At 43.5% G+C, this 16,993-nt stretch overlaps 1 protein-coding gene across 1 annotated transcript in view; it reads left to right on the forward strand.

Annotated features, from left to right (window-relative positions):
* Positions 1 to 11,676: 11,676 nt before the first annotated feature.
* LOC117538083 (TRAF2 and NCK-interacting protein kinase-like) overlaps positions 11,677 to 16,993 on the forward strand; it is a gene marked incomplete in the record, with an annotated part of 93,548 nt that continues 88,231 nt past the window's right edge. The window contains 2 exon segments of the mRNA XM_034203611.1: positions 11,677 to 11,969; positions 12,223 to 12,288. Of these exon segments, the coding sequence (XP_034059502.1) occupies positions 11,913 to 11,969; positions 12,223 to 12,288 (123 nt within the window).

Here is a 16,993-nt window from a genome sequence, read left to right on the forward strand (position 1 = left end):
ACAGGAGGTATGGAAACTAAGAACACTTACCCCCTAATCGCACCAGAAGCGTCTGCGCTGCGACCTCCTCCTGCGTCCTAACGGCCCGTCTACACTACAGGCGTCAACAAATGCTTTCAACGCTTCGCCCATTCATTTGAATGGGGTGACGTAGGATATTTTCAAACTTCGCCAAACTGCATTGTGGGTAGCATGGCAAGGCGTTGCAAGCATCGCGAGCGTCTATCGGCCTCAAAAGTTGAAACTTTTGAGGCTCGATGCTTGCTCGAAGCTGGCGTCAGTCAATCAAATCCCGTTTATGCAAATCCCGCCAGTACAAGCGCTAGCCAATCAAACCGCGTGCAAGCTGGGAGAGACTACGCAGGTCATTTCCTCATATTCCAAACGAGAAATTACGGCAAATCACCCGGTTCTTTACGACCAGAACTATTTACCGGGATACAAACCGGAGGAACCAGGCATGGAGGGAGGTGGCAGAGACAGTGGGTGAAACTGGTAGGTTTTCGCCTGTTTGGGGAGTTTATATCCAGTTTACTTCGTTTTAACATTGCTATTGCTTTGTATGTCGGGGGCGGGAGATTCATGTGATTGGTTGTTGGTCGCGTTGCTCGCAAAAAATCGCCAGGCTTCAGACACGCCCAGCTTCAAGCTTTTTTTACGCCTGTAGTGTAGACGGGCCGTAACCCACCAGGCGCGTTTCAAAACGTTGCGGAAGCGGAGCGTCTTGTGTGCAGCCTCGCAGTTGTTGGATGAACATTCCACTTCCTGCCTGCGCCGCGCTGCGCCGCGTCAAATATAGGATTCATCCTCTATTTGAGAAATTCCTTGCGGCGAGGAGCTTCTGGGACGCTTCGAGCCGCGGCGCAGCGCGGCGCAGCGTGTCTGGTGGAATAGCACCCATTGACTAGAGGTGGGATTAGGGGGTAATAGCATCCATTGACTAGAGTGAACGCGATCGCTAAAAACGCCGCAGCCGCAACGCAACGCAGCGCAACGCAACGCAGCGCAACGCAACGCAGCGCAACGCAACGCAGCGCAACGCAACGCAACGCAGCGCAGACGCTCCTGGTGTCCCCCCTAATCCCACCTCTAGTCAATGGGTGCTATTCCACCAGACACGCTGCGCCGCGCTGCGCCGCGGCTCGAAGCGTCCCAGAAGCTCCTCGCCAGGGTGGGAATTTCACGACGGCCACGACGGCCATGGCCGTCGTTGCCCCGCACTTTGGCCGTGATGCCCTGTGAAAAAAAATGCAATTCACGGCCAAAGTGGCCTTGGTGCCCCTGTCAAAAGTTCCAGTGTAAACAACGCTAGTAAAGTCATATTAGTGCGCGCAGTAGGATAGTCCCGTGCCTGTGGATCAGAGCGATTGCTCTGCTGTGATTGTTCCGTCAGAAATGCCTGTAGGGGCCCGACAGCCTCCTCCTCAGCCGCGGGAGCAAGACAAGCACAGGTAAGCAAGCGGACCAAGCTGTTTTGATATGATTTAACTGAAGTATGTGGTAGTATTTGAAAGGACTTAACATTTACGTGTTTATAGAAAGTACTATTGATAGGTAATTACCATTGTATTAGCCTATTTAAAGTTGACTCGTTACATTTTGTCATGAAAACTAGCGATAGCTAGCTAGTTTGGATAGCGCTAACGTCTTCCCTTCAAGGGGTCTACATCTAGTGTTGCTTCTACAAGCTAGCAGATAGCTGTCACCTTTGAATCTAGTATTTTTCTTGCTAAGCGGTTTTGATATAATACATGACTGACTTATGTGGTTTATGGCTGAACTTAACGTATACGTTAAAGAAACACTATTGCTATTCAGCCATTTGTAAAACGACTGGTGTTGACGTTAGTGCTACACTTTTCAGTCATGTTGATTGACCAGCGTAATTTAACCAAACGGCCTTTGTGCCCTGTCATGTGGCCTTTGTGCCCTTGAAAAAAATGTGAACGGGAAGGCCAAATGGCCTTGCCCCTAAAATGACGAAATTCCAAGCCTGCTCCTCGCCGCAAGGAATTTCTAAAATATAGGATGAATCCTATTTTTTACGCGGCGCAGCGCGGCGCAGGCAGGAAGTGGAATGTTCATCCAACAACTGCGAGGCTGCACACACGGCGTTCCGCTTACGCAACGTTTTGAAACGCGCCTGGTGGGTTAGGACGCAGGAGGAGGTCGCAGCACGACGCAGCCGCAGCGCAGACGCTTCCAGTGGGATCAGGGGGTTAGAGTTTCTCATCAAGGTGGTGTCTCCTGTCCCCGCTACAAACACACTGGCCGTTTCTCAATTGCGAGGAAACTGGCTTCCAAGCCAATATTTCAAGGATGTTACGTCATCGAGTGCCGCCGAAGGACTGTTCCAATCTCCAGCATACTTGGAATTCTACTGAGGCCGCGTCCTTGGTTTGGGGGTAATTTCGAGGCTGCACATGGGTAGACTTTGCGTCCTTCAAATCCCCACAATGCTTTGCGCACGGACCAATTTCCCCAAATCTGCGGAGGAAAATGTAAGGCGGGGCCTGTCATATGACGCACACCTGCACATTTGCTAGCCTGTTCCACTCTTCGTTTTCCGAATGCCAGGAAGGATTCTTGCCTAGCTTCTGAAGGATGTGACTCGGAAGACATGTGTTACCAAGCAAGCATCCTCGCGATTGAGAAACGGCCACTGCCTCAGGAAGGTTAGGCTATGTGTATTTTGTCATTAACCTTTTTCGGACCACTTATTTAATTATTTTGGTGACGATCCGACCTCCATGCTGCTCTGGTTCAAACTGCATCCACCAAACAATATGATTTATCTCGACCTCCCCAAAATAACTAAATCTGACACGGGCCGTTTCTCAATCGCGAGTATGCTTGCTTGGTAGCACATGTCTTCCAAGTCACTTCCCTTGGTGATGGTGTGAAGGGCAAAGTTGGAGAGGAGCCAAAAGACAATTCGGTCATCTTCACCGGCGCATTGTTGTTGAGCTTCATTAGAAAGATGTCCACAGAGTAGGCTCCCCTGATGCACTGAAAAAACTGAAATGTTGAACCCTAATTAAAGGTATTATGTGAACAAATTCCACATAACTGTATTAGGTTGGTTGAAAGCAATACTATTAAGTTTAAATAAAGTGTATCAGGTTCAACGTAATGTTATTGCTTTCAACTATGTGACATTTGTTGACATTAAACATTTAGTATACGTTTCAGTTTTTTCAGTGTATGTTTTGTTCCATAGCTTTGGGGCATAATTGACGAAGGCTGCATCACTAATCTTCTTGTTGATGCCGAACGTCTAACAAACCATGCAGCAGATGATCGCCAAAGTGTTCCCTCCAGGTCTAGAATAAAGTCAGTAATTTAGATGTCCATACAGCCTGAAATCCTTGAGATATCCCCGCTGTAGATAACACATGAAAGCAGGGCACACCCAGTGGGTGAGACTTTGATGTGTGAGGGTTGTCTCCCTACATCACCTTCAAAGGAAACACTCAAACTAAGAGAGTATCAGTGGCGTTTTCTCCCGGAGGCCAAGGGAAGCCAGGCTTCCCCTGTTTTTTCGGATTGTAGTTATAATTTAAATAAATAAATAAAAACACTTTGTTTTGTTTCGATCATTCTCCTTTGCTGTGTGTTGCTGCCGGCCCGTCTCTCCCCCATTCTCATTGAGTATTTTACAAAGAGTGAAACAGCGCCCCTCTAGATGTTATGGTGAAATAGTAGATTGCACTCACTGTTGCGAGAGGAGGCCAGCCGAATCTGGCTTCCCGTGGTGAAAAAAAATTGAGGGATTGACCAATCAGATGAGGCTCACGTGATGCCCCTGCCAACCTGTGATTGGTCAGGGCCATGCCAAGGGAAGCAAGAGGCGGCTGGCTTCCCTTGCCTCACAATCCAATCAAATCGCATCAATTTAGTGTTGCAGTGACGCATCCTAAAATCCGGAAGTAAGCTGCGCTCGACTTCCCTCGACAAAAACGCAACGGGATTTCTCCATAGGATTTAGGAAAATAGCTCGAAATAAGGTCAGTGGAAAACGAACCTGTTAGATAAATGCAAGTTTTGTTCAGTTGGATAATATCCATATGTCCACCCTACTTTTATCATTTTCGAATCATAAATCTAATCGATAGAAGATAGATAGCGCCACTGCACCACTCTCACCGCCGTTAGAAAGTAGCAAGCAACTGAAGCAAGTGCAATTATGGAGGGTGGAGATTTGTAGTATTTCATCAAAAATAATTGTACTAAACTTCCGCTACAGCAGCAACAACAAATACAATCTGATGACAGGCCGATGCCCAAACTGGAGCTGTGTACAGAGAGGAAAAAAGGAGTGAATCGGACGTAAAACGTCAAAGGTCTCCTGATTTAGTTTGTGAATGAATGCTTATTAGAGTTTTGGCTGGAGAGTGCGTGCGGACCTGTCGGTTAGATAACAGGCGTGTGTAAGTCCTGCATCTGATACAAATGTGTGTAAAATGATACCGGGTGCTGTAATCACTCATCTGGTTACGTTATTACATTGACCACCACACCCCCGACCCAAAAGAAAGGACGTATTATTGGCTTCCCCTAATTTTTTCCCCACGCCACGCTACTGGAGAGTATAGGAACCAAAGCACGAGTTTCAGGGAACTGAAACCATTTTATTTTATTTCATCCCCTACATCAGGGGTTCCCAAAGTGGGGGTCGCGACCAGTCTCTGGCACTGTTATTTTGGGGGTCGCGGGCTGAAAAGTTTGGGAACCCCTGCCCTCCATGACGAGGCGCAATATTTTTATTTCTTAGATGCTCTGCTTTAAATAAAATGCTAATGTTGATTTTGCCTTATTTAAATCACTGTGTTGGAGTGTGGGGAAACACTTTTAAGAGTAACTTTAAACCTTTATTTGTTGTGTCTCGTCAAATGTGTTAGTTATGTTTATGTATATTGTCTGTCATTTCCTGTTTTATTTTGTACTTACCTCTCGTCTTTCATTTCAGGCCCTGTTTCTTCCTCCCCTTGTGTGTTTTTCCCGCCATCATCAGTGTCTGCCCCGCCCTTGATTGTTTCCACCTGTTCCCACCATAGACTGTATATATAAATGGACGTAGTGTCCGTGACGTCACCCATAGGATTCTGCAGAGTTGCCGTGAAGCTAGGCGGAGTCGGCCACTAACGGCTCGACTGTGACGTCAGAGTCTAATCCCGCCTACTCCAAATAAGGGCAAAGAGGCGGAGCCTGCTGCCTCCGAACTGGAAGTAAACAGAGCTAGCTCAGGCTAAGAAGCTAAGCTAACATGAAATACATGCATACCAAGTTACTGCTAACAGTGTCGTTCCCCTATATAAACGTTACATTCATAATCAAATGAGACAATCTCCATCCATCCATCTTCTCCCGCTTATCCGTGGTCGGGTCGCGGGGGTAGCAGTTCCAGCAGAGAGCCCCAAACTTTCTTTTCCCTGGCGACATCAACCAGCTCTGACTGGGGGATCCCAAGGCGCTCCCAGGCCAGCGAAGAGATATAATCCCTCCACCTGGTCCTAGGTCTACCCCTTGGTCTCTTCCCAGCTGGACGTGCCTGGAACACCTCCCTAGGGAGGCGCCCAGGTGGCATCCTAACTAGGTGCCCGAACCACCTCAACTGGCTCCTTTCGACGCGAAGGAGGAGCGGCTCAACTCCGAGTCCCTCCCTGATGACCGAACTTCTCACCTTATCCCTAAGGGAGACACCAGCCACCCTGCGGAGAAAACCCATCTCGGCCGCTTGTATCCGCGATCTCGTTCTTTCGGTCATGACCCATCCTTCATGACCATAGGTGAGGGTAGGAACGAAAATGGCCCGGAAGACCGAGAGCTTTGCCTTCTGGCTCAGCTCCCTTTTCGTCACAACGGTGCGGTAAAGCGACTGCAGTACCGCTCCCGCTGCTCCGATTCTCCGGCCCATCTCACGCTCCATTGTTCCCTCACTCGAGAACAAGACCCCGAGATACTTGAACTCCTTCACTTGGGGTAAGGACTCATTCCCTACCTGGAGTGGACAGTCCATCGGTTTCCTGCTGAGAACCATGGCCTCAGATTTGGAGGTGCTGATCCTCATCCCAGCCGCTTCACACTCGGTTGCGAACCGATCCAGTGAGTGCTGAAGGTCGCAGACAATCTGCAAGAGAATTAGCTATATTTTGTTATTCTTAATGCTTGTCATTCACACGTTGAGAAAAGACGGACTCCACCGCCCTGACCTAACGGAGCCGCAGTGGGCTAGCTCCGGGACACCGGCTGGAGCTAGCCCCCTGCGGCTCCATTAGCTCCGGCGGCCAACACTGGGATAATTGGGTCCCCTATTAACATTTGCTCCCGTTTAGCATTATGGGCGTCATAGCCATAGACTATAAAAGTCTTACCCAAGGCTGAATCATAAACTAAAATGTATATGTATGCATAAAGGGTTACGTCCTTAGCTGGCTAATAAGTAGCAAGCTAAGCTACCAAGCACACAAACACCTGCGAACGGGGTTAACATGTATAATATTATCATTTTAGACTTCTTGGAAGTTCTGTTAGTACATTCAAGCGCACAGCACGACATTTTAATTGTCTGGTATTTGTAACAATATTCCCTAAAAGGCACAATCACCATGAACACGGCTAAAGCTAAAGGGTCAAGTACAGTACTATGACTAACTAACGTTGTAGCCTCTATGGTTGTAGCCTAGCAGAGTGGACAAGTTGCTGTTAGCTGACAGTGAGGCATGTAGGCTACGTGTCCATAAAAGTGACCACGCCCTAATTTATGCAAAAACTTTAAGACCTAATATAAATAAAAGGGTCGTGTTAGAAAACAATTCACTCACAGATTCATAATCATGAAGGTGGAATCTAACTATATCGATAATAATATTTATTGCATCCATGGGTAGAAACATGTTTTTTTCTGCTGTAAAGTTGGGCATTTTAACATGGGGGTCTATGGAAATTGCTCCTTTCTGCAGCCAGTCCCTAGCGGCCCATGTATGAACTGCAGTGTGTGGCACTTCCTTATTGGCGTCCCGGCTGTTCCCCAGAGTTTGCCGCTTGGTTCCCACTCACCTCATGTTTAAATAGTCCTGTCTCTCCCCTATCCTGTGTCTGTTTGTCTTGTTTGTTTCCCCGAATGGTTGTGCCAAGCCTCAGCTCAGAAAGGATCACTTTTACTCATGTCAGGTTTTGTTGTTTTGTTTATTTTGTATGCTTAAGTTTCTTTCTTAAGTTCTCTTTTGTTATGCATATTTGTTTCCTCCTTGTGAGCGCCTTTTGTTAATTCCATACTCTGTTTAAAGGAATTACCTGATCTTTGAAATAAAAGATACATTTTTGTTACATTCAAGACTTTGTCTCAGTTTGTGTCGAGGTTCTGACATTATTTATTTTACAGAAGTGAGAATTATGTATAATACCCATCCACAAGAACACACTGTTAAAACACTTTTAAAAATAGATGAATTACAGACATAAGTAGTTGTGTACAGAACAAAAAAAACAAAGTATTACAAGAAAAATATACAAAAATTGTTGTTCTTGCATTTTTTACGTTGTATTAGTTATTTTGTTCAATTGTTGAAAGTGTGCAAAACTTTTCAAGAAAATTCATTTTTTCTTTTTGAGACACTACAGTTTTGAAATCACATATTTTTGTTTTTAGTGCTACATATAATCAGTGTGTGTAGCTTTCAGGTAGGATAAGTGATTTTATTTGATTTCATCCCCAACATGATCCTTTTTTACGGAAAGATTTCACATGATGCGCAAATAATGTAGATGCTCTGATTTAGACAGATTTATGGGTGGGGCATCACATATAGAGAGGCGAAGTCCCGCCCATCTACTTCCGACCCATGGGACCTTATTTTCGGAAAAAGTATGTATTGAAGTAAATGGAGAGAGAAAGATTATTTTTCGATCCCGATTGAATTGTGCCACGAATTACACATATGATGTAATTTCCACGTCAAAAAAGTCACAGTTTGTCGTAAAACTGTTGAAATATAAGACTATGAAAAATACGCAACTAGAAAGACTACAAATCCCAGAGTCCCGGTCCCGCATGCTGGCTCTCACGGAACCGACTAACTCCCCTTGTGTGTACGTACAGCTCTCAACATGCCCAGACTTGGAGTGATTTTCACCTCTTTTAATACTTTCCACCTCGTTCTGAAAGAAAGAAGTGAGATGTTCCAACGTGACGGCCGTCTGGGTGTGTGGTGCGAGACGGGAGATGTAGGTCATTGAGCGGTTTCACACAAAATAAAGTGTTACTTCACAGTTTTACGACACATTTGAATTTTTTTGACTTGCAAAATTATCTTTTCAAATCAAATCAAGTTTTATTTATATAACACATTTAAAATCGATTTTTGGTCGAGCCAAAGTGCTGTACATGTAATAAAAACACATTACTACAATCACAATAAAAGACAATAAATTACAACAGATATATAAAAAACAAAAACACAGGGAAAAGTCAGGAGTCGTGCTCCGCTCTGACTAGAAGGCCAGGGAGAATAAGTGAGTCTTTAGTGAGGATTTAAAAACCCCTAGGGTCTGGGCCGACCTCACATGGAGGGGCAGAGTGTTCCAGAGCCTGGGGCCAGCTGCTGCGAAGACTCGGCGCCCTCAGGTTTTGAGCCTGGTCTTGGGCACTATCAGCAGCAGCTGGTCAGCAGACCTTAAAGCTCTGGCTGGGGTGTAGCGATGGAGGAGTTTGGCTATATAGGCCGGAGCCCATTTAGGGCTTTAAAAACAAATAAAAGGATTTCAAAATTAATTCTGAACCGAACTGGAAGCCAGTGCAGTGAGGCCAGAATTGGGGTGATGTGGTCACGCTTTTTGTGGCCAGTCAGAAGACGTGCAGCTGCGTTCTGCACTAGCTGCAGGCGTTTAATGAGGCCTGGTCCATACCCACATACAGAGCGTTGCAATAGTCCAGTCTTGAGGTAACAAAGGCAGATTGACAAACATCATATGTGTAATTCGTGGCACAATTCAAACGGAATGGAAAGATAATCTTTCTCTCTCCATTGACTTCAATACATAATTTTTCCGAAATAAGTCCCGGAGCTCCCCCGGAAAGGGAGGGACTTCGCCTCTCTATAAGAGTAACTTCAAACCTTTATTTATTTTAAGGAAAACATCAGTTTGAATTATTTAGAATGCCTAGCCACAAGAACACACACAATTGAATTACAGAATTAAGTAGTTGTGTACAGAGCAATCAGTCGTACCGTAAAAATACACAACAATTGTTATTCTTGGTTTTTATATGTGTGCAATTGTTGAAAGTGTGCAAAACCTGCAAACTTTTCAAAAAAATGTGTTTTTCATTTTCTTGTCTTGGGTCATTTTTGCCTTTATTTGACAACATGTGAGAAACCACAGTTTTTAAATCACTTATTTTTATTTGCCTGCCTTTATTAAATATATTCGTGTTTTTATGAGGTCTAAATATGATCAGTGTGTGTGGCTGTCAGGTAGGATAAGTGCAGCAGGATATAATGCAGCCTGTCTGGATATCACAGCCTTCAACAGGACAGAGAGCGGCGACAGCAGTTATAAAATATGAATCACTGTTTCCATTTCACTTGCTTTAATTGCCCTGTTGCTGTCTGAGGGCGAGGAGAGATACAAACAGAAACTGACAGGGAGGAACGGGAAAAGATATATCAAATACATATTTACACATATAGCCTACTGTAAGTATTTACAGTGCAGAAATATATCCTACATTTAGCTCCAGGCACGTCCAGATGGGAAGAGGGGTAGACCTATAGGACCAGGTGGAGGGATTATATCTCTTCGCTGGCCTGGGAGCGCCTTGGGATCCCCCAGTCAGAGCTGGTTGATGTGGCCAGGGAAAGGGAAGTTTGGGGCTGCTCCTACCTTCAAATGAGGTTTGTCGTACTTACATCTGCATTTTTACAATATAAATATGTTATGAATTATGCATGACGGATATTGTTATCCCTGCACAAAGCATCCCTAGGTGAAACATATGAGAAACACTCCACATTTGTCTTTTATATTATTTTATTACTTTTGCTTCAACTTCACTCAGTTTCTGCTATGTGTCATGTCATCAAAAATCATCTGTCTAGATCTTAATCACTGCAGGTATATTTGACATGTCAGAGCAGGAAAAGCACAGGTGTTGTTGACAACTTTACAACATCTACATACCTGCAGGGTCCTCGCTCTTAGGAAGACACTTAATAGAGCTGAGCCGTTAAAAAGTGTTGTATCTATGCTTGTTCTGTTATGTCAGGATGTCTGATGTGGAAAAGGACCATTTAAAATACTTGTCTCGTTGTAGTTTTTATCATATTAAAGGGGCCCTATTATTTTCATTCGCAGGTTCATATTATTATTTAGTGTCTCTACTGAGACATGTCTCCATGCTTTAATGTTCAAAAAGCTGTCCGGCTCTGTTGTGATTGGTCAACCTCTTAGACATGTCCCGCCCCTTAGCCTATCAAGTACAATGTGTCGAAGCGTTAGCCAATAGAAGCACGGGTGTTACATAATGATGTCAATATGTTCTGGAAGCAGTGGCGAGCCGTGACTTTTATACTTCCGGGTTTTAGGACGCGTCACTGCACCACTTGCATAGACCTCACAGCGGGCGTAACTTGTCATAAAGTCCGCGAAAATAAAGCCCGCCCATTTAGAGGGAAGATATGATTGGTCAATTGTACTGTCATTTGACATTACTCTCTCGTTGAGTTACTATAGCTGGCCCTCTGTGAATGTACAGAGGGACCAACAAGCCCTCCCGTCTTCACATAACTCGCAGAGACGGCATTTAACCCTTCACATTCCAACAGAAACTGAACAGGCAGATTCGAAGGATTTATTTATTTGGAAATATTATTTTAAATACAATTAAATCAAGTTATTTTGGTAAAACTAATGAAAAATGTAAGAACAAAAAAAATATTTTAAAATTTTTTTTTTTTTTTTAATGTTTTCAAATATTATTCTTTAGAATATCTTAGGCCCTCACAGAGGGCCCTGACGGCTCGCCACTGTCTGGAAGTAAACAAGCATCTTCTGAATATATGTATTTTATAAGAGAATATGTATATTTTGTTCTTCATTTAAACATTTTATTCTAATTGTATCTATCTATCTATCTATCTATCTATCTATCTATCTATCTATCTATCTATCTATCTATCTATCTATCTATCTATCTATCTATCTATCTATCTATCTATCTATCTATCTATCTATCTATCTATCTATCTATCTATCTATCTATCTATCTATCTATCTATCTATCTATCTATCTATCTATCTATCTATCTATCTATCTATCTATCTATCTATCTATCTATCTATCTATCTATCTATCTATCTATCTATCTATCTATCTATCTATCCATCTATTACATAATCATAACAATATATTATTATAACATTAAAATATAGCAATACAACTAACAACATTTAAACGAAAGACAGGATATTAGGCCTTGTTTACATGCTGCTGTGTCGTCAACATCTCCTAAATCAGGATAAAGTATATCTTATCTTACTTTAAGATAGTGTGAGGGGGGGCAATAACATCTCGGTTTGTCCCTGTTAAAAGAGAAGGGGCGGAGACAAGAGAAAAGAGAGAGAGAGAGAGAGGGCGGACACACACACACACGCACGCACATGCACGCACACGCACGCACACACACACTCGCACACAGAGCGGTGCAGCAGGCAGGGCTCCAGTCGGTCGGTATGTAGCAGCAGAGCAGCGTCTGCCCGGGATTACAAAGGGGGGAAAACGCGCCTTGGAGAGCAAATATTGCAGTGGGATTAAAATTAAAACCCACCGAGGATGAGACACACTCCGTCCGCCTGAAGGAGACTAAAAACAACTAGTTTTTATGCTCAATTATCACCGTTTTTAAGCGAAAATGGCGAGCGAGTCCCCGGCCAAAAGTCTGGTGGAGATAGACCTCGCATCCCTGAGGGTGAGTGTGTGTTATGGAGGCCTTTTCACACTGCAATTCATTTTATTATGGGAGTAAACACATGTAGTAAGCAGTGCTGTTGTTGGCAAAACCCTGTCTTTGTCTTTTAATATCTGCTGGCATGGAGAGGCCAGCAGAACGGGCGCATTCGGTGCTTACATCGAGCGAACCCATCTGGAGATATGCACTACAGGGAATCAATTAATATAGTTTATCTTTTTATAATGTGTTTTTTGGGGCTTTTTATATACAGGACCCTGCTGGGATTTTCGAGTTGGTGGAAGTGGTCGGCAATGGCACCTATGGACAAGTCTACAAGGTTGGTGTGATCCTCCATCTGTGTGTGTGCGTGTGTGTGCGTGTGTGTGTGTGTGTGTTAAAGCTCCAGTCGAGGAAACATACGGGCGGAAACTGGAGCACAAACATGCATTTATGTATCTCTTCCCCTCTCACGGTCTCAGGAACACGTTTATTATAACCCCCCCCCTTCTTCTTCTTCACTTGGTGCGGTCTGGACTGGATTATCTCCCCTGACAGTGTACTGTTATGGCCTCTCTGCTGCTTCACATCCATTCATTATTTTTTATTTTAACGCTGCAAACATCATCCCAGTTGCACCTATTTCTGTCCCTGTAAGGCCCCTCCCTCCCTCCCCCTCCTCCTCCTCCTCGTCGTTCTCCTCCTCTCATCCACACCCCGGCAAAACATATTCCTCTCTTTACAATGCTCTGATCAACCCCGTCCGCGCATGACAGCCTTTAAAACCACGCTGACCGATTTGTGCGCCATTGGGTGGGCAGTGTTTCATTGCGCATATGTGCACATTATTGCACAGAAGCCCTATTACTGGAGTGGCTCTGTGCTGCAATACTAGTGGTAGTGGTATGCCTGCCCATCCTATCACACACACACACACACACACACACACACACACACACACATACGCACACGCACACACACACACACACACACACACACACATACACGCACACGCACACACACTCACTCAGTCAGTGGATCAGGCCTCTGATGGAGACCCAGTGCTCCTGTAGACCACCTCCATTAGAGATTAGTGTCGGTTTATGCCTGGTAGAAATTAGAACATAGATTGCATTGCTATCACTCAGTTACTATACTTTACCCGAACCACTGCATTATTTCAAAACACAAGAAAGGGACTTATTATGGAGCAATACAGAGTTAAGCTCGTATTGACCTGTAAGCATTCACTCCATCAGATGATACACCACACACACTACAAAGCTGTGATTGATTTCATTTGCATGTGGCTGCAAAGTAGACCCATATGCATTTTTTTGTCGTGTTGCATTGCAGCAACGAGAGTAGACACTTCCCAAGACTTTTGGAACACATCCAAATGCAATCGGTTGACATTGAGCTCCTTGACCAGAGTGTGTGGTGCAGATGTAGAGTGACTCAACACGCTGATTGCCACAGTTAGGGCAGGTTTAACAGAAACACTGAATAGATGGTCATGTAAGGGTTTAAATAAGTCAAATAAGCTTTGATTTATTGTTTGGTCTCCGTGATTTATGGGCATTTTGGGTTATGCTGTTGCTGTACTGCAAACCTTGCCACTGATTGCATCATTGAAGCGCATACAGAAGGGATCCTGTCACTTCAGGATGAGAATACACACCTGGAAAAGAGTCGATGTTGTGCAGAAGAAGAGCAGCCACATCCGTAAATTACTAAGCTCCATCTTCAGGCTTTCATGTACCCTAACATGTGTATAAACCAGTCTGTAAGCCTCTGTTTGATGTCTAGATTTCTTTAGACTGATGTTTAAAATGTACTAGACATCTGGTCCCTTGCAAAAAAAGCACATTTTGAGCTTTATTCTACTTCCTGTACGACACAACGGGAACGGGAATAGACACTAAGCAAGTCCATATTAAATCGGTTGCCATTGAGTTCCTTGACTTGAGTGTGTGGTGACTCAACATGCTGATTACCACCATGAGGGCAGGTTTAATGAAAGCTATAGTTGGTCACATGAGGGTTTAACAGAGTCGTGTGATTTATTGTTTAGTCACCTCGATTTATGGGCATTTATGGTTATGTTGTTGCAACATATGCAAAGCGTGTCTCTTATTGAAGTGAAGCCAGAGGGGATTCAGTCCCTAAAGGAGGAGAAGACACACCTGGAGACGAGTCGATGTTGTTCAGAAACCAGATCTGTAAATGACTCAGCTTTCATGTTCCCCTAATGATGGTGTTAACACAGTCATGAAAGCTGTGTAGAATGATGTCTATATTTCTTTTCGTTGATGTCTGACATGTCCCAGGCATCAGGAGGTATAAAGTATTAAAGAAAAGCACACTTGTATTCCACTTCTCGATCGACACAAGCTTGATATTTATCTTGCTTGTTCATATGCCAAAGCTTGTGGTAATCAAAACGCCAAATAGCCTCTGTTCTCCAAGAAGTACATTTACGTATTCGGAGCCATTTTGGGCCATGATGTGGTCAGGAGTTTAATCACGTGAAGTGCTGCAACAAAATAAAGAGATATCTGTCTGCATCGAGTTTAGACACTTTTTGTATCTTCTACAACCAATCATGTTTACTACATACTGTAACAGGGGGTCTTAAAAAGTATTAAAAGTTGATAAATCAATTTAGCGAAAATTAAGGCTATTAAAAAGTATTAAACGGCATTTTCCAAGGTGTTACATTTTGTAGCTTGTTTTCAATAAGTATATAAATGGTCCAAAGAGGTTGTATTCTACAGTCTGCCTGAATGTAATCATGGCGTAGGTGTGTAGTGTGATTCTGTGTAGTTTATTGATGGCATCCCGTTGGGTTTGACGTCATCTGAACAGGACATCGCACGCTCACTGCTTGATAGCGCGAAGCTCCGTTTACGCCGGTTGTTAAACAACATCGTTATGGGGAAATGCAAGTCTGCGTCCAAATGGTTGGAAGATAAGGAGGAAGGACAATCAATACTGTATATAGTCAATGTGAGGTAAAGTGTGTCGCCAAGGTAACCGGTTAGAACTCCAAGTGGCGATGAGGTCTTAAGATGTATGGAAAGGGTCTTAAAAAAGGTCTTAAAAGGTCTTACTTCTGACTTCAGGACTCCTGCATATACCCTGATTAAGTACGTGGTAATAAGTCATTCAGCATGAAAAAAGCATTACATTGACTAAAGAAATCTTAGAGGACTAAGACACAAAAAACAATTTACGACCATCTTTCTGTCACATGATGATCACAGTTTGAGAATTCAGGAGTTGAGCAGGAACCTGGATTGTTGGCACAGACTCCTCTCGCTCACATGCTCCAGGGTAAACAAGGGCTCTCAGGCTTACTTTACACATGTACAATATGGCGTCAGTGTCCATTGAACAATCTCTAGGTCTCCTGTATCTCTACTTCTGCCTCTGGGGATCCCACAAAGTGACCAGCAGCATTCAGAGATTCCTCCGTGGAGACGAGTGTCACTTTGGATCACTTTGTGCCTCCATGGACAAAGAGGCCGGCCCGAGGCGATGCCGTTGCCTCACAGTGAGAGCCATGAAACGCCTCCTCGTGATTAAGAGATGGCTGTTGGGGTGTGTTTTCTTCAGGGTTGGGAAATATGTATTCTCATGCGATTACTAGTTAGTTACCTGAACAATGTGACCTTAGAGGAAACCAAGATATTTAGGATCAACAATGATTGTATTTATAGTTAATCCTGCCTTTCATGAAGCCCATTCAGCCGATACACCAACACTGAAACACATGAGCACATAGTACAGTTTAAAAAAGCAGAAATAAAATGTGAGCTGACAGAAAATGCTCCGTTTTAGTTTAACACACAGTTGAACTCACACACACTATTTTATGAACGTATAGGTTCACCTGCTGAATTAAAAACAGAACAAATGAAGCAAAGAAAGTGAAAAGCAGATCCAGGGAGTAGACGTAGATTCACACGTAAAGTATTATCCTACAGAACAGAACAGCTGACAGAGAAGAGACAACATCTGATCCTTTACAACAAACACTATATGATGTTTTTACTTGGTCAGTAATAATAATAACAAGTGCTCAAAGACGCTTTACACAAATCAGAAACAGCACAAAGTAACACAGTAATCCTGCTAGTAATCCCCAGTTTTCAGAAAAGTAATCTGATTATTTATATGTAACTGTAAGGGAATACAGTTACCTGTTTGTGTATCCTGATCATCTAAACCAGGGGTGTCAAACTCAAGGCCCGGGGGCCAAATCCGGCCCTTGACTTCATGTCATGCGGCCCCACAAGAGCTTGCAAAGAATATAATATGTTTATTATACGGTTACATGATGATTTACAGAAGCACGTTGCCCATAAACTACATGTCCCACAATGCATCTCAAATTAGATTTTTTTCTCAGAATGTGTCCTTTTCTCAAAACTTGACTCTTTCTTAAACATTTTCCTTTTTTTTTTAAATGTCATTTCTGTTTTTGACTTTTTTTTCCAGCTTTTCTTTTAAAATCATTTTGTGACATTCCCACTGAAGAGACTTGCAATTATTTGCCCCAGACTTCTGCTTTCAGACGTAGTTAATTATGAAGTTATACCCTATCCAATAATAATCCAATGCAGAGGCAACAATGTAATATAATACATTATTTTATATATTTATATATAAGTTACAACCGGCCCTTTGAGTGCAGCCATAATGCTGATGTGGCCCGCAATTAAATTGAGTTTGACACCCCTGATCTAAACCCATTACATGTAACCCGTTACTCCCCAAGCCTGCATCTTGTTTAACAATACAGCTATTATCGCATCTTGATTTGCTTTGAGTATTATTTGTTTTATTGTGGCTCGGGGAGGATGGTGTAATTGTTTCATTAAAAAAGGGGACAAGTGTTTGTGGAAACGCTCAGAGGCACGGGGACACAAATTAACCTCGACATTTTGAGTTTAGTTCCTCAGGATTTGGTGAATCATCACCACGTGGGCCATGAGGGGAGGATGAACCGAGCTCTTTTCTGTCTGTGCTGCCTTGCCTTG

The sequence above is a fragment of the Gymnodraco acuticeps genome, unplaced genomic scaffold (assembly GCF_902827175.1).
Source record: "Gymnodraco acuticeps unplaced genomic scaffold, fGymAcu1.1, whole genome shotgun sequence".
NCBI classification, from domain to species: domain Eukaryota; kingdom Metazoa; phylum Chordata; class Actinopteri; order Perciformes; family Bathydraconidae; genus Gymnodraco; species Gymnodraco acuticeps.